At 44.3% G+C, this 18,491-nt stretch overlaps 1 protein-coding gene across 1 annotated transcript in view; it reads left to right on the top strand.

Moving 5' to 3' along the window:
* The window catches only part of LOC143769024 (protein-glutamine gamma-glutamyltransferase E-like), a 93,725-nt gene that overhangs the window by 58,572 nt on the left and 16,662 nt on the right, over positions 1–18,491 (top strand). Inside the window, exons 7-9 of the mRNA XM_077257626.1 lie at positions 3,590–3,725; positions 15,497–15,600; positions 15,810–16,052. Coding sequence (XP_077113741.1) covers positions 3,590–3,725; positions 15,497–15,600; positions 15,810–16,052 — 483 coding nt within the window. The remainder of the gene's footprint in view (positions 1–3,589; positions 3,726–15,496; positions 15,601–15,809; positions 16,053–18,491) is intronic.

The following is an 18,491-nucleotide window of genomic DNA, read 5'->3' as shown; positions in this document are numbered from 1 at the left end:
GCCAGGGCGCACTCATTCCATTGAGTGAGCACAGATCACTTCCTAAACTTCTGACAGTAAACCTCTGCTTCATCTTGACCCTGAGAGAGAGCCAGCAAAACCTTCTCTGCTTGGTCTACCAGATTTGGTTCCTCATAAAGCACTCCTAGCGCCAGAAAAAATGCATCCACATTTAGCAATGCAGGATCTCCTGGCGCCAGAGAGAATGCCCAATCTTGAGGGTCACCACGTAACAAAGAAATAATAATTTTAACTTGCTGAACAGAGTCACCTGAGGAGCAAGGTCTCAGAGAAAGGAATAACTTACAATTATTCTTAAAGTTCAAAAACCTAGATCTATCTCCGGAGAACAGTTCAGGAATTGGTATTTTAGGCTCTGACATAGAACTGCGGACTACATAATCCTGAATGCCCTGCACCCTTGCAGTGAGATGATCCACACTAGAAGACAGACTCTGAATGTCCATATCTGCAACTGAATTCAGAACCACCCAGAGATTAAGGGGAGGGGAGAGGCTAAACACAGTGCAGAGGAAAAAAAAAATGACTTCAGGATTTCTCTTCTCCCTCTTCTGCTGCATTGACACTTTTCGGCCTGCTGTACTGTTATGATCCGGTGGTAGGATCTCAAAACTGACCTGACACATGTGACCAGAATATAGGACCAGTTCTGGGGAGGTGGAAGCTATACTGACCGCAATCCTGATCCTATCCACAAACACTAAAGGCAGCCGTGGAGCGTTCCTAAAATCCTAGACGCCACGTTCACAGCCTGAGAAACTGACTACCCCTAGAGAGAAAGCAAAGACCTCACTTGCCTCAGAGAAATAACCCCAAAGATTTAGTCAGCCCCCCACAAATAATAACGGTGAGTTAAGGGGAAAAGACAAACGTAGAAATGAAACAGGTTAAGCAAATGAGGCCCGCTAACACTAGATAGACTGAAAATAGATAGGAGTCTGTGCGGTCAGTACAAAAACTATCAAAAATAAACCACGCAGAGAATACAAGAACCCCCACACCGACTCACGATGTGAGGGGCGCACTCTGCACCCCAGAACTAACCAGCAAGCGCAAGTTCACATATAAGCAAGCTGGACTGAACTCATCATGTACAGAGAAACGTTTTCAAGGAAATAATGAGCAAAAAGAACAAACAACTTAACTTCTCCAGCAGGAGACTGGTCACAAGGAATATTCAGGAGCTCTCAGAAACAGGACTGAATACACCGACAGCAGGCAACAAATGAAGGGCCAGGTGAATTAAATAGGCCTCAGCATAGCAGGAAATGAAGAAGCTGAGCCCAGCCAAGACCAGCCATATCGCTAAAGGCCACCAGAGGGAGCCCCAGAACAAACTCACACAATACCGCTCATGGCCACAGGAGGGAGCCCGAGAACGGAATTCACAACAGGGAATCCCTGTTTGTTAGGGTATGTGCACACGTTCAGGATTTCTTGCAGAAATTTCCTGAAGAAAACCGGAAATTTTCTGCAAGAAATCCGCATTTTTTTTTTGCGTTTTTTTTCCGTTTTTTTCGCGTTTTTTTAGCATTCTGCAAGCGTAATTAGCTTGCAGAATGCTAAAGTTTTCCAAGCGATCTGTAGCATCACTTGGAAAACTGACTGACAGGTTGGTCACACTTGTCAAACATAGCGTTTGACAAGTGTGACCAACTTTTTACTATAGATGCTGCTTTTGCAGCATCTATAGTAAAAGATAGAATGTTTAAAAATAATAAAAAAAATAAAAAAATGCTTATACTCACCCAGACATCTCCTCACCGGCGTCCGTTCCTCTTCCTATAGCTGGTGTGTGCGCGCAGGACCTTCCGTGACGTCACGGTCACGTGAGCGGTCACATGACCGCTCACGACCAATCACAGGACAGTGACGTCATCGGCAAGGTCCTTCACCGCACATCAGCTACAGGAACCGAAGCGACAGCATGCAGTGGAGGCGGGAAGACATCGAGGGTGAGTATAGGACTATTTTTTATTTTAATTCTTATTTTTTGACCACTTATATGGTGCCCAGTCCGTGGAGGAGAGTCTCCTCTCCTCCACCCTGGGTACCAACCGCACATAATCTGCTTACTTCCCGCATCGTGGGCACAGCCCCGTGCGGGAAGTAAGCAGATCAATGGACCCCTAGGTGTGCGGAATCCCCTGCAATTCCGCATTTTAATGAACATGTTGCTTTTTTTTCCGCGATGCGATTTTTTCGCGGAAAAAAAGGCTACATTTGCACAAAAAATGCGGAATACACTTAAAATAATGGGAGGCATATGTAAGCGTTTTTTTCGCGTTTTTATCACGTTTTTATAGCGAAAAAACGTGAAAAAAACGCGAAAAATACTTAACGTGTGCACATGGCCTTAGGGAATCCCCACATTTGTTCAGGTTGTCTAACAGCCACAAATCATGCAGCACACTAACATAATATCCCAGCACACCCAGTCACGTGACCAATCACAGGCCGCGACGTCATCTAAGGACTTTCAAGCGCTCATTCTTATGAACGGAGGCTGGCGGTTACAACCAGGGCGCGTCAGAGGGTGAGTATATCAATATTTTTTATTTTTATTCTTTATTTTACACATTAATATGGATCCCAGGGCCTGAAGGGGAGTTTCCTCTCCTTCAGACCCTGGGAACCATCAGGATACCTTCCGATACTTGGTGTCCCATTGACTTGTATTGGTATCGGGTATCGGTATCGGCAATATCCGATACTTTTCGGGTATTGGCCGATACTATCCGATACCGATACTTTCAAGTATCGGACGGCATCGCTCAACACTACTCATCACTGGTCCTAAGAGCTTTTTTTTCTAAAAGACATTGCCAGGCAGCATGGTTCTTGTGATACCGTGAGCAGTCCTTGTGTCCTAAACGTGCTCCCGTGGCCTGCAGTGTCTACTATTGCCTTCTATTATGATGTTGCAGTCACCAAAGAACACAATTCTGGCTTTTCGATTTTTGTCTTTATGGTGTTTACCAATCAGGTTATTTAGTTTTATGCTTTATAGACTGAACTTTTACAGACACAGCAGTACCACATACGTAAAATGTTTTGGTTTTTTTCTTAATTTTTTAAGTGGGAAAAGGGGAGTGATTTCAACCTTTTCCTTTTTTTATTTTTTTCATATTTTTAACAACATTTTATTTTACAGCATGTTTTTGTCCCTTTAGGGGACTTGAACCAGCGATCATCTGATTGCTTATGCTATGTATTGTAGTACCACAGTATTGTAGTACAAATTAAAAATCAGGATCTCCTATGAAGCCCAGCCACAGGCTGTACTTCAGTAGATCCCTGTACGTCAGAAGGAGTCAATACCCTCATTGATCACATGATATGGAGTGTAAGTACATGTATTTCTGCACCTGGTGCTTGTATGCCATACTGAATAATCCAAGATGTTTTGAAAATTATATTTCCATTTTCCCATCACTTGCATGTCATTAACATGTCTATTGATCCTGTAATTTTCACATAATTCCAATTGCAATGTTGAGTACCGGTAATATATTTAGCTCTGTTATATCTATATGTTCTAAAATGATACATCAATGTATTCCTTCAGTGCTTCGATGTTTGGGAATACCAACACGGGTAATTACCAACTTTAATTCAGCCCAAGACAAGAATGGGAATCTTTATATTGATATTATTTATGACGACCGTGGATCAAGCAATAAATCTGTGCAAGATTTGATGTGGTAAGCATAGATACCATAATTGATTTTAATGGCACACACCTTAACTTAAACTAGCCAATTACCACTTATTTAACTCCTATTTATTACAATGGTGACCTATGTCATCACTTCCTATTTATGATGTAGGGTATGTGCACACGTAGAATGGTCCACTGCGGATTTTTCCGCAGCGGATTTGATAAATCCGCAGGGCAAAAACACTGCGTTTTTCCTGCAGATTTATCGTGGATTTACCGCGGATTTACCACGGTTTTTGTGCGGATTCCACTGCAGTTTTACACCTGCGGTTTTCTATTATGGAGCAGGTGTAAAACCCCTGCGGATTCCTGACAAAGAATTGACATGCTGCGGAATGTAAACCGCTGCGTTTCCGTGTGGTTTTTTCTGCAGCATGTGCACTGTGGATTGCGTTTCCCATAGGTTTACATGGTACTGTAAACGCATGGGAAACTGCTGCGGACCCGCAGCTGCGGAAATGCAGCAAAATCCGCAGCATGTGAACATAGCCTTAGAGTTTCTTCTGTTCTTGATAATAATCCCAACCTAATTTGTCCAGCAGTAATGTAGCTGGGTTGTATCCAAACATTGAATTATTCTGAGGGATGACATTTTTTACCATACCAGTAGCGGCATAGCTAAAGAATCATTGTCTCTATTGCAATATTTAACTTGGTTCTTTTCTTTCTCTTGCATTAAGATGGTGACCTATGCCATCACTTCATTTTTATGGTATGTGGATCTTTCTGTTCTTGAAAAAGGAACATTGTTTTGTGAGGTATTGACAATTTACACTATACTGGCAGAGACATAGCTAAAGGATCATGGCATTGCAAAAATGTACCTTGTTCTCACTCCTGCCCTCTTGGTGGTTGAGTCAGGTGAAAGGGTATTGGTAATATCTTTACTGGTTTAGAACAGTAAGGGTGTCAGTGGCAACATTCTTGGTGGATTTTCTGCTTTAGGGTATTGAAGGTGTCAATTCCAACGTAATCAGAGTGGATGAGATGGAGAGGGCCATGGAGCTGTGATTATTCAGCCTCACAGTTGTCATTTTGATTGGATCAAGCACTTTTACCTGAGTGAGATATGTGGCTATGCTTCTGCACAATGGCGGGAACCAGTGGGTCTCATGGTCAATTGATTCCATTCTACTGGAAATGTATTGCTATGCCAAACAAGCGCAACGATTGTAAAAATAAATGTCCTGATGCATCCAACCGATTAACTAAGAATTACGGAGTAAATCGCTTTGAAAAGTTTAAAATTTGTTACTCAATGTGGAGTGGCACCAAAATATTGTTTTCACTAGAGTTTTGTCCAGCTCTGACAAAATGGGAGAAGCTGCGGTTGTGACAGGGGAGCGACTGGGCATTATGCCCTAGGTAATCTAATTCATTATACCAAAAATCTTACTCCACTTCTGATGCACAGATGCACATGCTATTTTTCAGTGGTATAGAAAACGTTCAGCACAGACTAGAAGGGGAGGTGCACAGTAATAGGTTCCCAAACCTTAATATGTGGAATATAAACAACTAGCACACTCTAATAAATTGTGATGCAAAGGGGGGTTTGTTTAATGTACATACAGTAGTCACAAACGTTTCGGTCTGCACTGGACCTACATCAGTGTGCTATGGAAAAAAAATATAATATAATTGTGTATAAACAAATAAATAAATGAAAAATAAAAAAATAATAAATAAAAAACAAAAGTATATACATCACGGAAAAACAACACGGAAAAACATAGTCATGAATGATATTGATAAGACAACAGTGGAGTGCTGCCAACAATGCATATATGCTCAAAAACGAGTAGCAGGGTATAAATATATATATATATATATATATATATATATATATATATATATATATATATATATATATACACATGAATGGACCTATAAAGATAGTTGCACATAGAGAGGTCTGGAGGACCACGATAGTTGCAAAGAGCAGGTTGCAAGCAGGGGTGGATTAAGGGTAGCCAGGGCCCCAGGCTGTTCAGACACTGTGGGCCTCCCCCGGTCATGTGACGGGGGTCATGTGACGGGGGTCATGTGACGGGGGTCATGTGACGGGGGTCATGTTATATCCGAAACAGATTATTCCAGAAAAATGGCCGGGCCCTACTCTACTGTAACCTATTAAATATTTGTTAAAATCTGCAATACAATTTAGGTATATTTTGACCAATAATATCACATACAAGGAACAAATACCACCGCGCCATGACCAGACCACAAATTACAACCACAGTGATCGAATAATATCACATACAAGGAACAAATACCACTGCACCATGTCAAGACCACATATTACCACCACTTGTCTTGGTGACCAAATAGCACATTCAAGGGACAAATACCACAACACCATTTCCAGACCACATATTACCACCACATAGTGACTGAATACTACAATACTGATCAGTAATTAAAAAAAACAAAAAAAACCACAATACTATCACCATAAGTGCCAGTATTCACAGGAGATCTGTACTTAGTATGCAGTGTCTGTGTAGAGGTAATACAGAGATCGCTGGTGACATTATACACAGGACCTCTGTATATAGTATACAGTGTGTAGTGTCAGTGTATAGGTAACACTGACTCACCAGTGACGTCTCTAGGTGAAGTCCTTCATCTTTCATCCAGCACAGACCGCCATCATTTCTTCCAGCCAGGACTCGTTTCTGCAGGAAATAACACAGTTATCTCGAGCTCTGCTTGCAGAACACATTACTTAATTTTTCACAACTTCTACATTACACCACATGAAGAAAAAAAGGTGATATAGTGTCACTCTGAACAGTAACAGGACCGCCCCCCCCATTTAAAACATTATACTCAAAAAATAAAATAAATACATCACTGCAGTAATAATATCCCTTAATTAGCCCCTATGGTAATAATATTCCCCACCCTGGCCCCGTGTGTCTCATTCCTGGCTCCAGCCACATGTTCTCCCATCCTGCACTCATGAGTATCCATTCTACAACATATGATCTCGCCATCCTGCCCCATCTGTCTCCATCGTATCCATCCTGCCCCATGATCCAATCCTGCCCCATGTCTTTCATTCTGCCCAGTGTCTCCAATCATGCCCCATGTCTACATTCTGCCCATGCCTCCAGTCCTGCCCCCAGTGTGTCCAGCAATCTGCCCCAGTGTGTCCAGCATATTACCCCCAGTGTGTCCAGCATATTACCCCCAGTGTGTCCAGCAATCTGCCCCAGTATGTCCAGCATATTGCCCCAGTGTCCAGCAATCTGCCCCAGTGTGTCCAGCATTGCCCCCAGACAGTGTCTCCAGCAATCTGCCCCAGTGTCTGACTCCAGCATATTGCCCCCAGTGTGTCCAGCATTGCCCCCAGACATTGTGTCCAGCAATCTGACCCAGTGTGTCCAGCAATCTGCCCCAGTGTGTCCAGCATATTACCACCAGTGTGTCCAGCAATCTGCCGCAGTATGTCCAGCATTGCCCCAGTGTGTCAAGCATATTACCACCAGTGTGTCCAGCAATCTGCCCCAGTATGTCCAATTGTCCAGCATTGCCCACAGTTTGTCCAGCATTGCCCCAGTGTCTCCAGCATTGCCCCAGTGTCTCCAGCATTGCCCCAGTGTATCCAGCATTGCCCCAGTGTCTCCAGCATTGCCCCAGTGTCTCCAGCATTGCCCCAGTGTATCCAGCATTGCCCCCAGACAGTGTGTTCAACAATCTGCCCCAGTATGTCCAGCATATTGCCCCAGAGTATCCAGCATTGCCCCCAGTGTGTCCAGCAATCTGCTCCAGTGTCTCCAGCATATTACCCCCAGTGTGTCCAGCAATCTGCCCCAGTATGTCCAGCATTGCCGTCAGTGTGTCCAGCAATCTGCCCCAGTGTCTCCAGCATTGCTCCAGTGTCTCCAGCATTGCACCAGTGTCTCCAGCATTGCCCCAGAGTCTCCAGCATTGCCCCAGTGTCTCCAGCAATCATCTGCCCCAGTGTGCCAAGCAGTCTGCCCCAGTGTGTCCTCCAGCATTGCCCCAGTGTGTCCAGCAGTCTGCCCCAGTGTCTCCAGCATTGCCCCAGTGTCTCCAGCATTACCCCAGTGCCTCCAGCAATCTACCCCAGTGTGTCCTCCAGCATTGCCCCAGTGTCTCCAGCAATCTGCCCCAGTGTCTCCAGCATTGCCCCAGTGTCTCCAGCATTGCCCCCAGCGTGTCCAGCAATCTGCCCCAGTGTCTCCAGCAATCTGCCCCAGTGTCTCCAGCATTGCCCCAGTGTCTCCAGCATTGCCCCAGTGTGTCCTCCAGCATTGCCCCAGTGTGTCCTCCAGCATTGCCCCCAGTGTGTCCACCGTTAGCTTATCAAAAAACAAAACAAAAAAAACCAAACAGAGTCTCCTCACCTGACCAGCGCTCCAGGCGGCGAGCTCCCTCCAGCAGTGCACACTCGCCGGCGACTGACAATAACGTCAGATGCCGGCGACGTGTGCGCTGCGGCCGACTTCAGCTGCCAGCCTCCAATTGGCTGGCGGCTGTTGTTAACTATTGACATGCAGGCGCGCGCCCGCATGTCAATAGGAAACCGCCGCAGTGCCGGAAGGGGCCCGGTGAGCAGATGAGAAGGGGCCGATGCGGGCCCCCTCTCTCTGCCCTACCGGGTCCGGGGGCACATAAATGCCGGCGGGCATTCACAGTCACACTCGGATGGATTATCAGAGGGTCAATCTGTGTGGTAGCCCAGGGCCCCCCCCACACCACTGGGCCCTGGGCTACCGCCCACATTGACCCTCTGAAAATCCACCCCTGGTTGCAAGGGCAAGTCCGCATAGGAGAGGTGTTTGAATGAAAGAATAACATACCTAAATGTAGTGGTACACTTGGTAGGACCCCGGTGGCAATTACTTAATTTGCATCTGAAGTGAAAGAGGTATAGTGTATCATAAAGAGTGGTAATGCCGATATGTCGTACATAGTGTTGAGCATTCCGATACCGCAAGTATCGGGTATCGGCCGATACTTGCTGGTATCGGAATTCCGATACCGAGATCCGATACTTTTGTGGTATCGGGTATCGGTATCGAAACAACATTAATGTGTAAAAGAAAGAATTAAAATAAAAAATATTGCTATACTCACCTCTCCGACGCAGCCTGGACCTCACCGAGGGAACCGGCAGCGTTCTTTGCTTAAAATGCGCGCGTTTACTTCCTTCCGTGACGTCACGGCTTGTGATTGGTCGCGTGCCGCCCATGTGGCCGCGACGCGACCAATCACAGCAAGCCGTGACGTAATTTTCAGGTCCTCAATGCCTAATTCTAGGCATTCAGGATTTTAAAATTACGTTCCGGCTTGTGATTGGTCGCGTCGCGGTCACATGGGCGACGCGACCAATCACAAGCCGTGACGTCACGGGAGGCAGGAAACGTGCGCATTTTAAAATTACGTCACGGCTTGTGATTGGTTGCGTGCCGCCCATGTGACCGCGACGCGACCAATCACAGCAAGCCGTGACATAATTTTCAGGTCCTGAATGCAGAATTAGGCATTCAGGACCTGAAATTACATCACGGCTTGCTGTGATTGGTCGCGTCGCGGTCACATGGGCGGCACGCAACCAATTGCAAGCCGTGATGTAATTTTAAAATGTGCGCGTTTCCTGCCTCCCGTGACGTCACGGCTTGTGATTGGTCGCGTCGCCCATGTGACCGCGACGTGACCAATCACAAGCCGGAACGTAATTTTAAAATCCTGAATGCCTAGAATTAGGCATTGAGGACCTGAAAATTACGTCACGGCTTGCTGTGATTGGTCGCGTCGCGGCCACATGGGCGGCACGCGACCAATCACAAGCCGTGACGTCACGGAAGGAAGTAAACGCGCGCATTTTAAGCAAAGAACGCTGCCGGTTCCCTCGGTGAGGTCCAGGCTGCGTCGGAGAGGTGAGTATAGCAATATATTTTTTTTTAATTCTTTATTTTACACATTAATATGGTTCCCAGGGCCTGAAGGAGAGTTTCCTCTCCTTCAGACCCTGGGAACCATCAGGGATACCGTCCGATACTTGAGTCCCATTGACTTGTATTGGTATCGGATATCGGTATCGGATTAGATCCGATACTTTGCCAGTATCGGCCGATACTTTCCGATACCGATACTTTCAAGTATCGGACGGTATCGCTCAACACTAGTCGTACATGTGAACTAAAAAAGGACTGTACATACCCACATAGAACGAACTTAACTGGGAATTATATGCCAGTACTGAGCAGCAGGTCAGTCTGTGGAGGGAAATATATGTGGTCACAAATACGTGGAGCTAGCCTGGGAAATATTGGTATTAACCGCCAGTGAGAGAACATGCCGCATGATAGACTTACCCGACTTGCGGGAGAGAAGGAGGTATGAACGTTACGCTGTATCCACCGCAAGTAAAGTGAGGGAGTGGTGTGCCCATATTCTATATATAGGAGGACGGGGCATGGTGTGCGTGCTATGATGCCGGCATGCAGAGCCGGAAAGGGCGGAGCGGTAGTGACGCGTATGTCACATGACTGCTAGGGGCGGTGTGCTATGCATTCCACAGATGCTGCAAAAGAAGATGGTGGTGTGTTCCAAGGCAGAAAAGTGAACTGCTGTGAGCGGATCTTGTGGCCGGAGGGTGTCACAGGATGCAGAGAAGTGAAATCAGAACGGACGATTCTGTAGGAGGAGGCAATAGATTATTATCGTGATCCACTAACAATACAGTCTCTGCATAATACCGCCGTAAGGAATAATGAATGTGCTATGCGGCAAATGCAAGAATGAACAACAGTGTTCCGATAAGAGTATAATGCCACAATATAGTGAAGAGGGCTTTAAACAAATGATAAGGTATAATGGTGATGTACATGTTACAAATGATAACCTGGCAACTGGACATCACAAAATTACAGCAGTAATATATATTCCTCATACTAGTCCCAATGGGTATCCTGGCCGGAGGGTACTGAAAGTTGTAAAATACAGCGATGACACATGCATAACATAATACACGATGTAAACAATAGTGTTTTAATTATTATCTCCTAATTAATATGGTCTATGTCTGGTGGAGCTCCGGAGGCATGAAGAAATAATACCTGAACGAAAAAACGGGCATAGGGATGATATTTGTGGGGTCTATTTCAAATAAAGGATATCAGCTCGTAGTCCCTATTGAGTCCTTTTGGGCTGACAGTGTTAAGTTCATGAATCCAATATGCCTCTCTACGTTTGAGCATAGAAATTCGGTCCCCACCACACCGAGGTGGTGTAACTTGTTCAATTATTTGAAATTTTAATTGGGACAGATTGTGGCCTTTGTCGATAAAATGTGACGGTATGGGGAGCAGCAGGTTCTTGCACCGGATGGTCGATTTGTGTTTCGATATTCTAGATTTAACCGCTTGGGTAGTTTCTCCCACATACAATAGACCGCAGAGGCACTTGATCAGATAGACTGCGAAATTGGTGTCACAGGTAAAAAAGCTGTCGATATGATATTGTTTGCCTGTGTGAGGATGGTGAATGGTATTGCCTTTGAGTACATTGTTTCACTGGTTGCAATTTAAACAGGGAAAAGTACCTGTCTTGGGGTTGCTCAAAAAACGTTGGGTGGACGGAGAGTGTGTGGGACCAATGTCTGCTCGAACCAAGCTATCTTTAATGTTACGTGGCTGTTTAAAACAAGGTAAAAAGGGCTGTTGGAATTCTTTGACTGTGGGATATGCTGTTTGGAGAATGTGCCAGGGTTGGCGAATGATTCTATGTAATCTGTATGCCGCAGGGTGATACTGGTGTACAAATGGTATGCGTGAGGTGGCAGAGTTATTCCTAGTGGTAGTGCTTGTATTTTCGGTATCAAGGATATGTAGGGGATATCCTCTGTCGCGGAACTTGGACTTAATTTCCAAGGTTCTTTGTTCCTTTAACAATGGATTGGAAACACTTTTAGCTACTCTGTGTAGCTGGGATTTTGGTATGGACTTTTTCATATTCCTTGGGTGAAAGCTATTGTAGTGCAACAGACTGTTGCGGTCAGTTGGCTTAGAGTACAGGTCGGTGGACAGATTGCCATTGGGGTCTTTGATGACCAGTGTATCAAGGAAATTAATCTGATGATAATCGTGTGTCATCGTGAAGTCTAACCCAGGCCAAGAGGTTCTAAGGAATTATAAGAAGTTTTGTAAGGACTCCAAGTCTCCTCTCCAGATACAGAAGACATCATCTATATATCTTATCCATGATAAAACATGGTTGTGGAAGGATTCGTGAGTATAGATTAAGGTGTCTTCGTAGTGGGCCATATATGCATTGGCGTATGGAGGTGCCACATTTGAGCCCATGGCCGAGCCCTTGATTTGGAGATAATAAGTGTCTTCAAAAAGAAAAAAGTTTTTGGTTAGTACAATAGACAGGAGTTCGCAACAGAAGTCAATGAGGTCAGGGTTCATATTGTTGGTAGAGAGAAGCCAGCGGGTGGAGCAGACACCATTGGTATGTGGTATTGACGTGTCCAAGTCTTTCACGTCGAAGGAGACTAAAATGGTGTCAGCAGGTATAGGATTGATATTTTTTATTGTTTCAAGAAAAGCTCCTGTGTCTAAAAGGAAGGAGCTGGTGTTCCTGATCAGAGGTGTAAGAATTTTCTCTAGATATATGGAGATGGGTGCCAATAGTGAGTCTGTGGAAGCCACAATTGGTCTACCTGGTGGATTCTGTAAATTTTTGTGGATCTTTGGAAGGATGTATATAACTGGCGTAATGGGATGTTTTTTAGTTAAGAAGTCACATGTTTTGCTATCAAGAAAGCCACGGGCTTGAAAACATTCTAACGTAGTCTGGATCATGTTTTGAATGGTGCTTGTGGGGTTATGGGGAAGTTTTTTGTAAGTGGTGGTGTCTCCTAGTTGGCGATATACTTCGTTCCTATAAAGGAGTTTATCCTTTACCACGATGGCCCCACCCTTGTCGGCTGGTTTAATTATTATATCCTTCTCTTGTTGTAAAGCCTTCAAGGCCTGTCTCTCAGATGTAGAAAGGTTAGAGAGATAGTGAATTTTGCCCCTGTCAGTATCCTGGCGTAGTTTCTGGAAGGAGGTATCAACAAATTGAATGAATGTCTCTAGGGGGTGTGAACCCTTGGGTGGCCGATATGTACTTTTATCCCTTAAGCCAAGACTGGCTGCGGTGATGCCTACTGGTGGAGAGATCTGTGTAGTAGGGATAGTTACATGATCGGTTTCGGCAAAATGTAATTTCGATCTCAGAGCCCTATAGAATTTTTGTAGGTCCATGTCCATTTGAAATGTGTTATGTTTGTAACTTGGACAATAGGATAGACCTTTTTGTAGGGCACTATGTTCAGCTACTCCTAGAGACTTGGAGGAAATATTTACAACTAATGGTTGTATACCTGAGATCTGGTCACTCGTATAAAGTCCGTGTTTCTGGGTCCTGCAGAGCCCCATTCTGGTCCTCTTCTTTTCCCTTGTCACCTCTGTTTGCCTAAAAAACAGCCAGGATAGGGGTACCTTCCTGGTTTCTCCGGGTCCGAATCCGATGTCACACTATACCTCTTTCACTTCAGATGCAAATTAAGTAATTGCCACCGGGGTCCTACCAAGTGTACCACTACATTTAGGTATGTTATTCTTTCATTCATACACCTCTCCTATGCGGACTTGCCATTGCAACCTGCTCTTTACAACTATCGTGGTCCTCCAGACCTCTCTATATGCAACTATCTTTATAGGTCCATTCATGTGTATATATATATATATATATATATATATATATATATATATATATATATATGTACCCTGCTACACGTTTTTGAGCATATATGCATTGTTGGCAGCACTCCATGGTTATCTTATCAATATCATTCATGACCATGTTTTTCCGTGTTGTTTTTCCGTGATGTATATACGGTACTTTTGTTTTTTATTTATTATTTTTTTTTTTTTTTTTCATTTATTTATTTGTTTATACACAATTATATTATATTTTTTTTCTGTAGCACACTGATGAAGGTCCAGTGCAGACCGAAACGTTTGTGACTACTGTATGTACATTAAACAAATCCCCTTTGCATCACAATTTATTGGAGTGTGCTAGTTGTTTATATACCACATGCTATTTTTCAGACATGGCATGCCTCAAATCACCGATTCCAAGTTTCAAGTCCAGAACGATTCCTATATTTAACATCAGTTCCCACAGAACTATGCTCTTATATTAGGAAAATTGTTGGAATTCTGTAATAAAATTTTGATCTCTTTCTGATATGCAAGAGGGAAGTACCACATGGAGCCATGATTCCAATTTTGCCTGGCTGTAATGGTTAGACTTCCTAGGAATATAGTTTTCTTGTTACATTTTAATCATTCCTTCTCAAGTATGTGCGACACCCGTTAGGGCCATGGGGTACTCAGAATCAGGTCGGACGGTTCTTAAAGGGGTCGTCACGGCAGCAGTGACCTGGTCCATGGCCCTGGGCGTGCAATAAAAGTGATGAGGGAATGTTTGTAGGGGATTTCACGTGACACCACCTGTGGTGTTTGGCTATAGATGGCCGGCGCTGCTTAAGGAGACCGCTTGGGCCGGGGATGAGGCAGCTGAAAAAGTTCGACTCCCCACAGGTGGAGCGGGGCCCCAGGGCTACCAGAACAGTTTATGAGGGAAGGTGGATGTTGGGGTGCAGGAATGAGGTGCAGGAAATGATTGGAGGACAAAAGGACTGTAGTTTCTTTACCTTTAATTGCAGGTGCAGTCCGGGGCACTGGTGACAGGTGATCATGGAAGTCTGGGCAGTCTGGAAGCATTTCAGGATCCACCTAGCCAGATGGATTTGGAGGCTTTCCCTCTGCTCTTCTCCCTCGGTCCTTGATGCCTTAAGCTCTCCACAAGTCCCTATTGCTGTCTGTCCATGAAATATAACATTCCCTGCATGGCAGGCAGCTTGAGCCAGTTCCAGGTATCACTCCCTTGTGGTGACTCCGGGCTCTAGTATGCTGCTGTGAATCGGGGTGTCAGCTGGGGCCAGGAGACTTTCAATCTTCTGCAATCCGAATTTAGTTGCTGGGCCTGCAGTTCCCACACAACCATGAACTCCGGTGTCCAGTCTTTGGCACTCAGTCCTGGGGTGAGCTCAGTCGCAGTTCCAATGCCCCAGGTTCTCCTCGCTTGCCTCTTCCTCCTTCACTGTCTGCTCCCCAGACTCTGACTCTCTCTTGACTAACCCCGCCTCTATGCCAGAATTTATAGGGAAGTTCTCCTGAAAACCGGGTTAGAGCTCCCCCTTCTGTTCTGGAGTCAGGAAAGGTGTTGGATGCGGACATCAGCTGGTAAAGGGACCCCTCTTTGCTTCCAGGCATGGTATCACCACCCCTTAGGAAGGCAATGCCACTGTGGCAACTGGACTCCTGGGGTGCCACATATGATGACATTACTAGGATACAAATGTCAAAATGTATTCCTTATTTAATGTCAGAAGTTGGACAACAACGCCCTTCAACTCCTAGACCTTATACCTGATTAGAAGTGGCCTTGGCACAATTTAGTCCCATGTTTTATTTTCTAATTATTGCCCAAGACTTCCTGGCCTAGCAGAGGAATATGGCAAATACACAGAGTAAAGAGAGAAAAGGTTTTTCTTTTTAACATAGGTTAATGACCGAGCATCAATACACTTAGGTATTGTTAAGCAATTAAAATACTTCATTCATATTTTATGTAATATTTTTGCATTCAAAGGAATTTCCATGTCTGGAATGAAGCTTGGTTTAACCGTAAGGATGTAGACTCAGCTTATAATGGATGGCAAGTGATGGATGCAACACCACTAGAGAAAAGTGATGGTAAAATATGCACATTATCCTAAATTTATTAATTGAATTTTCAGGTCTCAGCTATTCTGTTCTTCACAGAGACTTTCAATGGTTGATAATCATCATCTTCTACAGTATATTTAGTATGGTCATTATTTATTAACATTTGAACTGTTTTAGAAATGTATGTTTGGATAATGTAGAAATGTTATAAAGACTGCAATTTTTATTGACTTTAGGAATATATTGCTGTGGCCCTGCGCCTCGTGTGGCCATAAAAGAAGGTGATGTTAACCTTAAGTATGATGTAGCCTTCATGTTTGCGTCGGTGAATGCTGATCTTGCACATTGGATTCATTATGATGATGGCACAAAGAAAAGAATTTCTAATGATACCAAATACATTGGCAAATACATAAGCACCAAAGCTGTTGGGAGTGATGATCGGGTCGATGTCACTAATTTATACAAATACCCCGAAGGTAAGGAAACTATTTAGTGGGTATTAGTAAATTGGTTGTTTCCAGAAGCCAAGTTTTCACTTGCCTCATTTATTTATATAATTGCCTTGCAATGTTTTCATTTCCTGTTTTGTCCAGATGTCACAGTATCCCTGAATTCCAAGCGGAAGCGGAAGTTCACCGACCGTCATATTGGGACACCCAAGTGATGGGTGTCTCAATATGGAAACTACTGCTGGTACCAACCTATTGCGCGGTACCACCTGCGGAACACCATCGCACCACACACACACACTCTATATGCAGTACGCACCACACACACACTCTATATGCAGTACGCACCACACACTCACACACTCACACACTCACATTCATACACACACACATATATGCAGTACGCACCACACACATACACACACACACACTCACACACTCACATTCATACACACACACACTCACATTCACACACTCACACAGCCTCTTGCGTGGTACCACCAGCGGAATACCTTTGTGAACACGCCGCTTCCGGGATCAGCCTAATGATTCACTGACCGCTGCCATCTTTGTACAGGAGGAGCACATGCACAGTTTTAATGTGACTGCAGCTATCTGTCTGCACAAAGATGGTGGAGGTCTGATTTACTGCGCGAATTATGCACAGGAGCAGGAGCAGTAAATCATTCGGCTGATCCTGGCTGCAGATGTGCGACGTGTCTACAGGCAGAGGAAGCCAGTCACATTAAAGGGGTTTTCCCATGAACGAAAGTTCATTTTAAAAATTGACTGTGTCTGACTGTGTACGGAGCATACCACATCTCCTGGGCAGGGGAGGAAGCAAAAGACAATACTGACATTACAGCAGGGGATCACAATGGATTTATTTTGTGAGTTAAAATATTTCAGTGACTGTTTTTAAAAATATTTTAAATCACAAAATGTATCCTCTGTGATCTCCTGCTAAAATGTCAGTATTGTCTTGAGGGGAGAACACAGCACAGGAAGGAGAGAGATGGGAGGAAAGCACATGGGGTAGACAGTTCAAAGAAGAGAGCACAGATGCGAGAAGTCAGCACATGGGGAAAGAGAGAGTGGATAGGTGGGTGAGCACATGGGGGAAGAGATTCTCAATGCTGCAAAGCATGCCCCCATCGCGACATTACCACCCTCCGGATGCGATAGCATTGGGCCTCCATCGAGTAAAGACATAAAAACATTATATAGTGGGGGCCAAATTCGAACCCCTCTCCAACTCTTTAATAGCTAACATATACAGTGCCATTAAAAAGCATTAATACTCCATGTACTTTTCCCCATTTTTTCACGTTACACCCACAAACTTAAATGTATTTTATTAGTATTTTATGTGATATATTAATACAGATTAGCAATATTGTAAAGTGTAAAGGAAACAATACTTGGTTTTCTATTTTTTTTATATAAATCTGAAAATTGTGATATGCTTTTGTATTCAACCCCCTGTAGTCTGATACCCAGAAATATAAACCTGAGTGACCAATTGCCACCAAAATTCACATAATTTGCAAATTGAGTTCACCTGTGTGAAGTATATTCTCAATGTAACTACAGCTGTTCTGTGAAGGCCTCAGGTTTGTTTGAGAACATTATGGATTAAATAGAATCATGAAAACAAAGGAACATACCTTGCAGGTCAGGGATATAATTGTGGAAATAAGGAAGAAATAAAGCAAGCTTTGGTTTAAAAAAAAGTCCAAACTCTGAATATCTCACAGAGCCCTGTTCAATCCATCATCCAAAAATGGAAGTAGTATGGCACAACTGCAAACTTACCAAGATAAGGCCATCCATCTAAATTGACATTCCAAGCAAGGAGAGCACTAATTATAAAAGCAGCCAAGAAGCCCATAGTCATTCTGGAGAAGCTGCAGAGATTCACAGCTCAGGTGAGAGAATCTGCCCACTTGACAACTATTAGCCGTTGTAAGATTGCTCTTACTGAGTGTATTGGGGGACACTCGCTTGGCTCGGGATTAACGTAGTCAGGCACGATTTTTCGCTTAAACACAGTCTATACGGTTTATTAAAGTGTCATAAACCGGGTTATGCACAGTTCATTATATACATTCCATAGAACATAATAGGCACCAACTGGTGATAATAACTTGCAGCTTTATCTCAAACACTTCATTTACGGCTTTGACTCACGGACACTAAACATGCTGGACCTCTCACTTCGCCCAGTTACCATGGGTGTCCGTACACCGTACACTTCACCAATGTCCCAAGTCACATACAGTGCATATGACCCTGGGTTGCGGTCTCTAAACACGCTGACCCTCACTCCGTTCAGTTGCCGTGGGAGACCACACAGTTCATAGAACATCACAAGCACCAACAGTCTGTATAGTACCTGAAGGGAGCTCCTGCTCCACCTTCTGACTCCTTGTCCGTCCACTCCTTCGGGAAAGCTGCCTCTCAGAG

Source organism: Ranitomeya variabilis, chromosome 4 (genome assembly GCF_051348905.1).
Source record: "Ranitomeya variabilis isolate aRanVar5 chromosome 4, aRanVar5.hap1, whole genome shotgun sequence".
Lineage (NCBI taxonomy): Eukaryota > Metazoa > Chordata > Amphibia > Anura > Dendrobatidae > Ranitomeya > Ranitomeya variabilis.
Note: the sequence above shows the minus strand (reverse complement) of the source record. Positions and strands in the feature narration are given on the sequence as shown.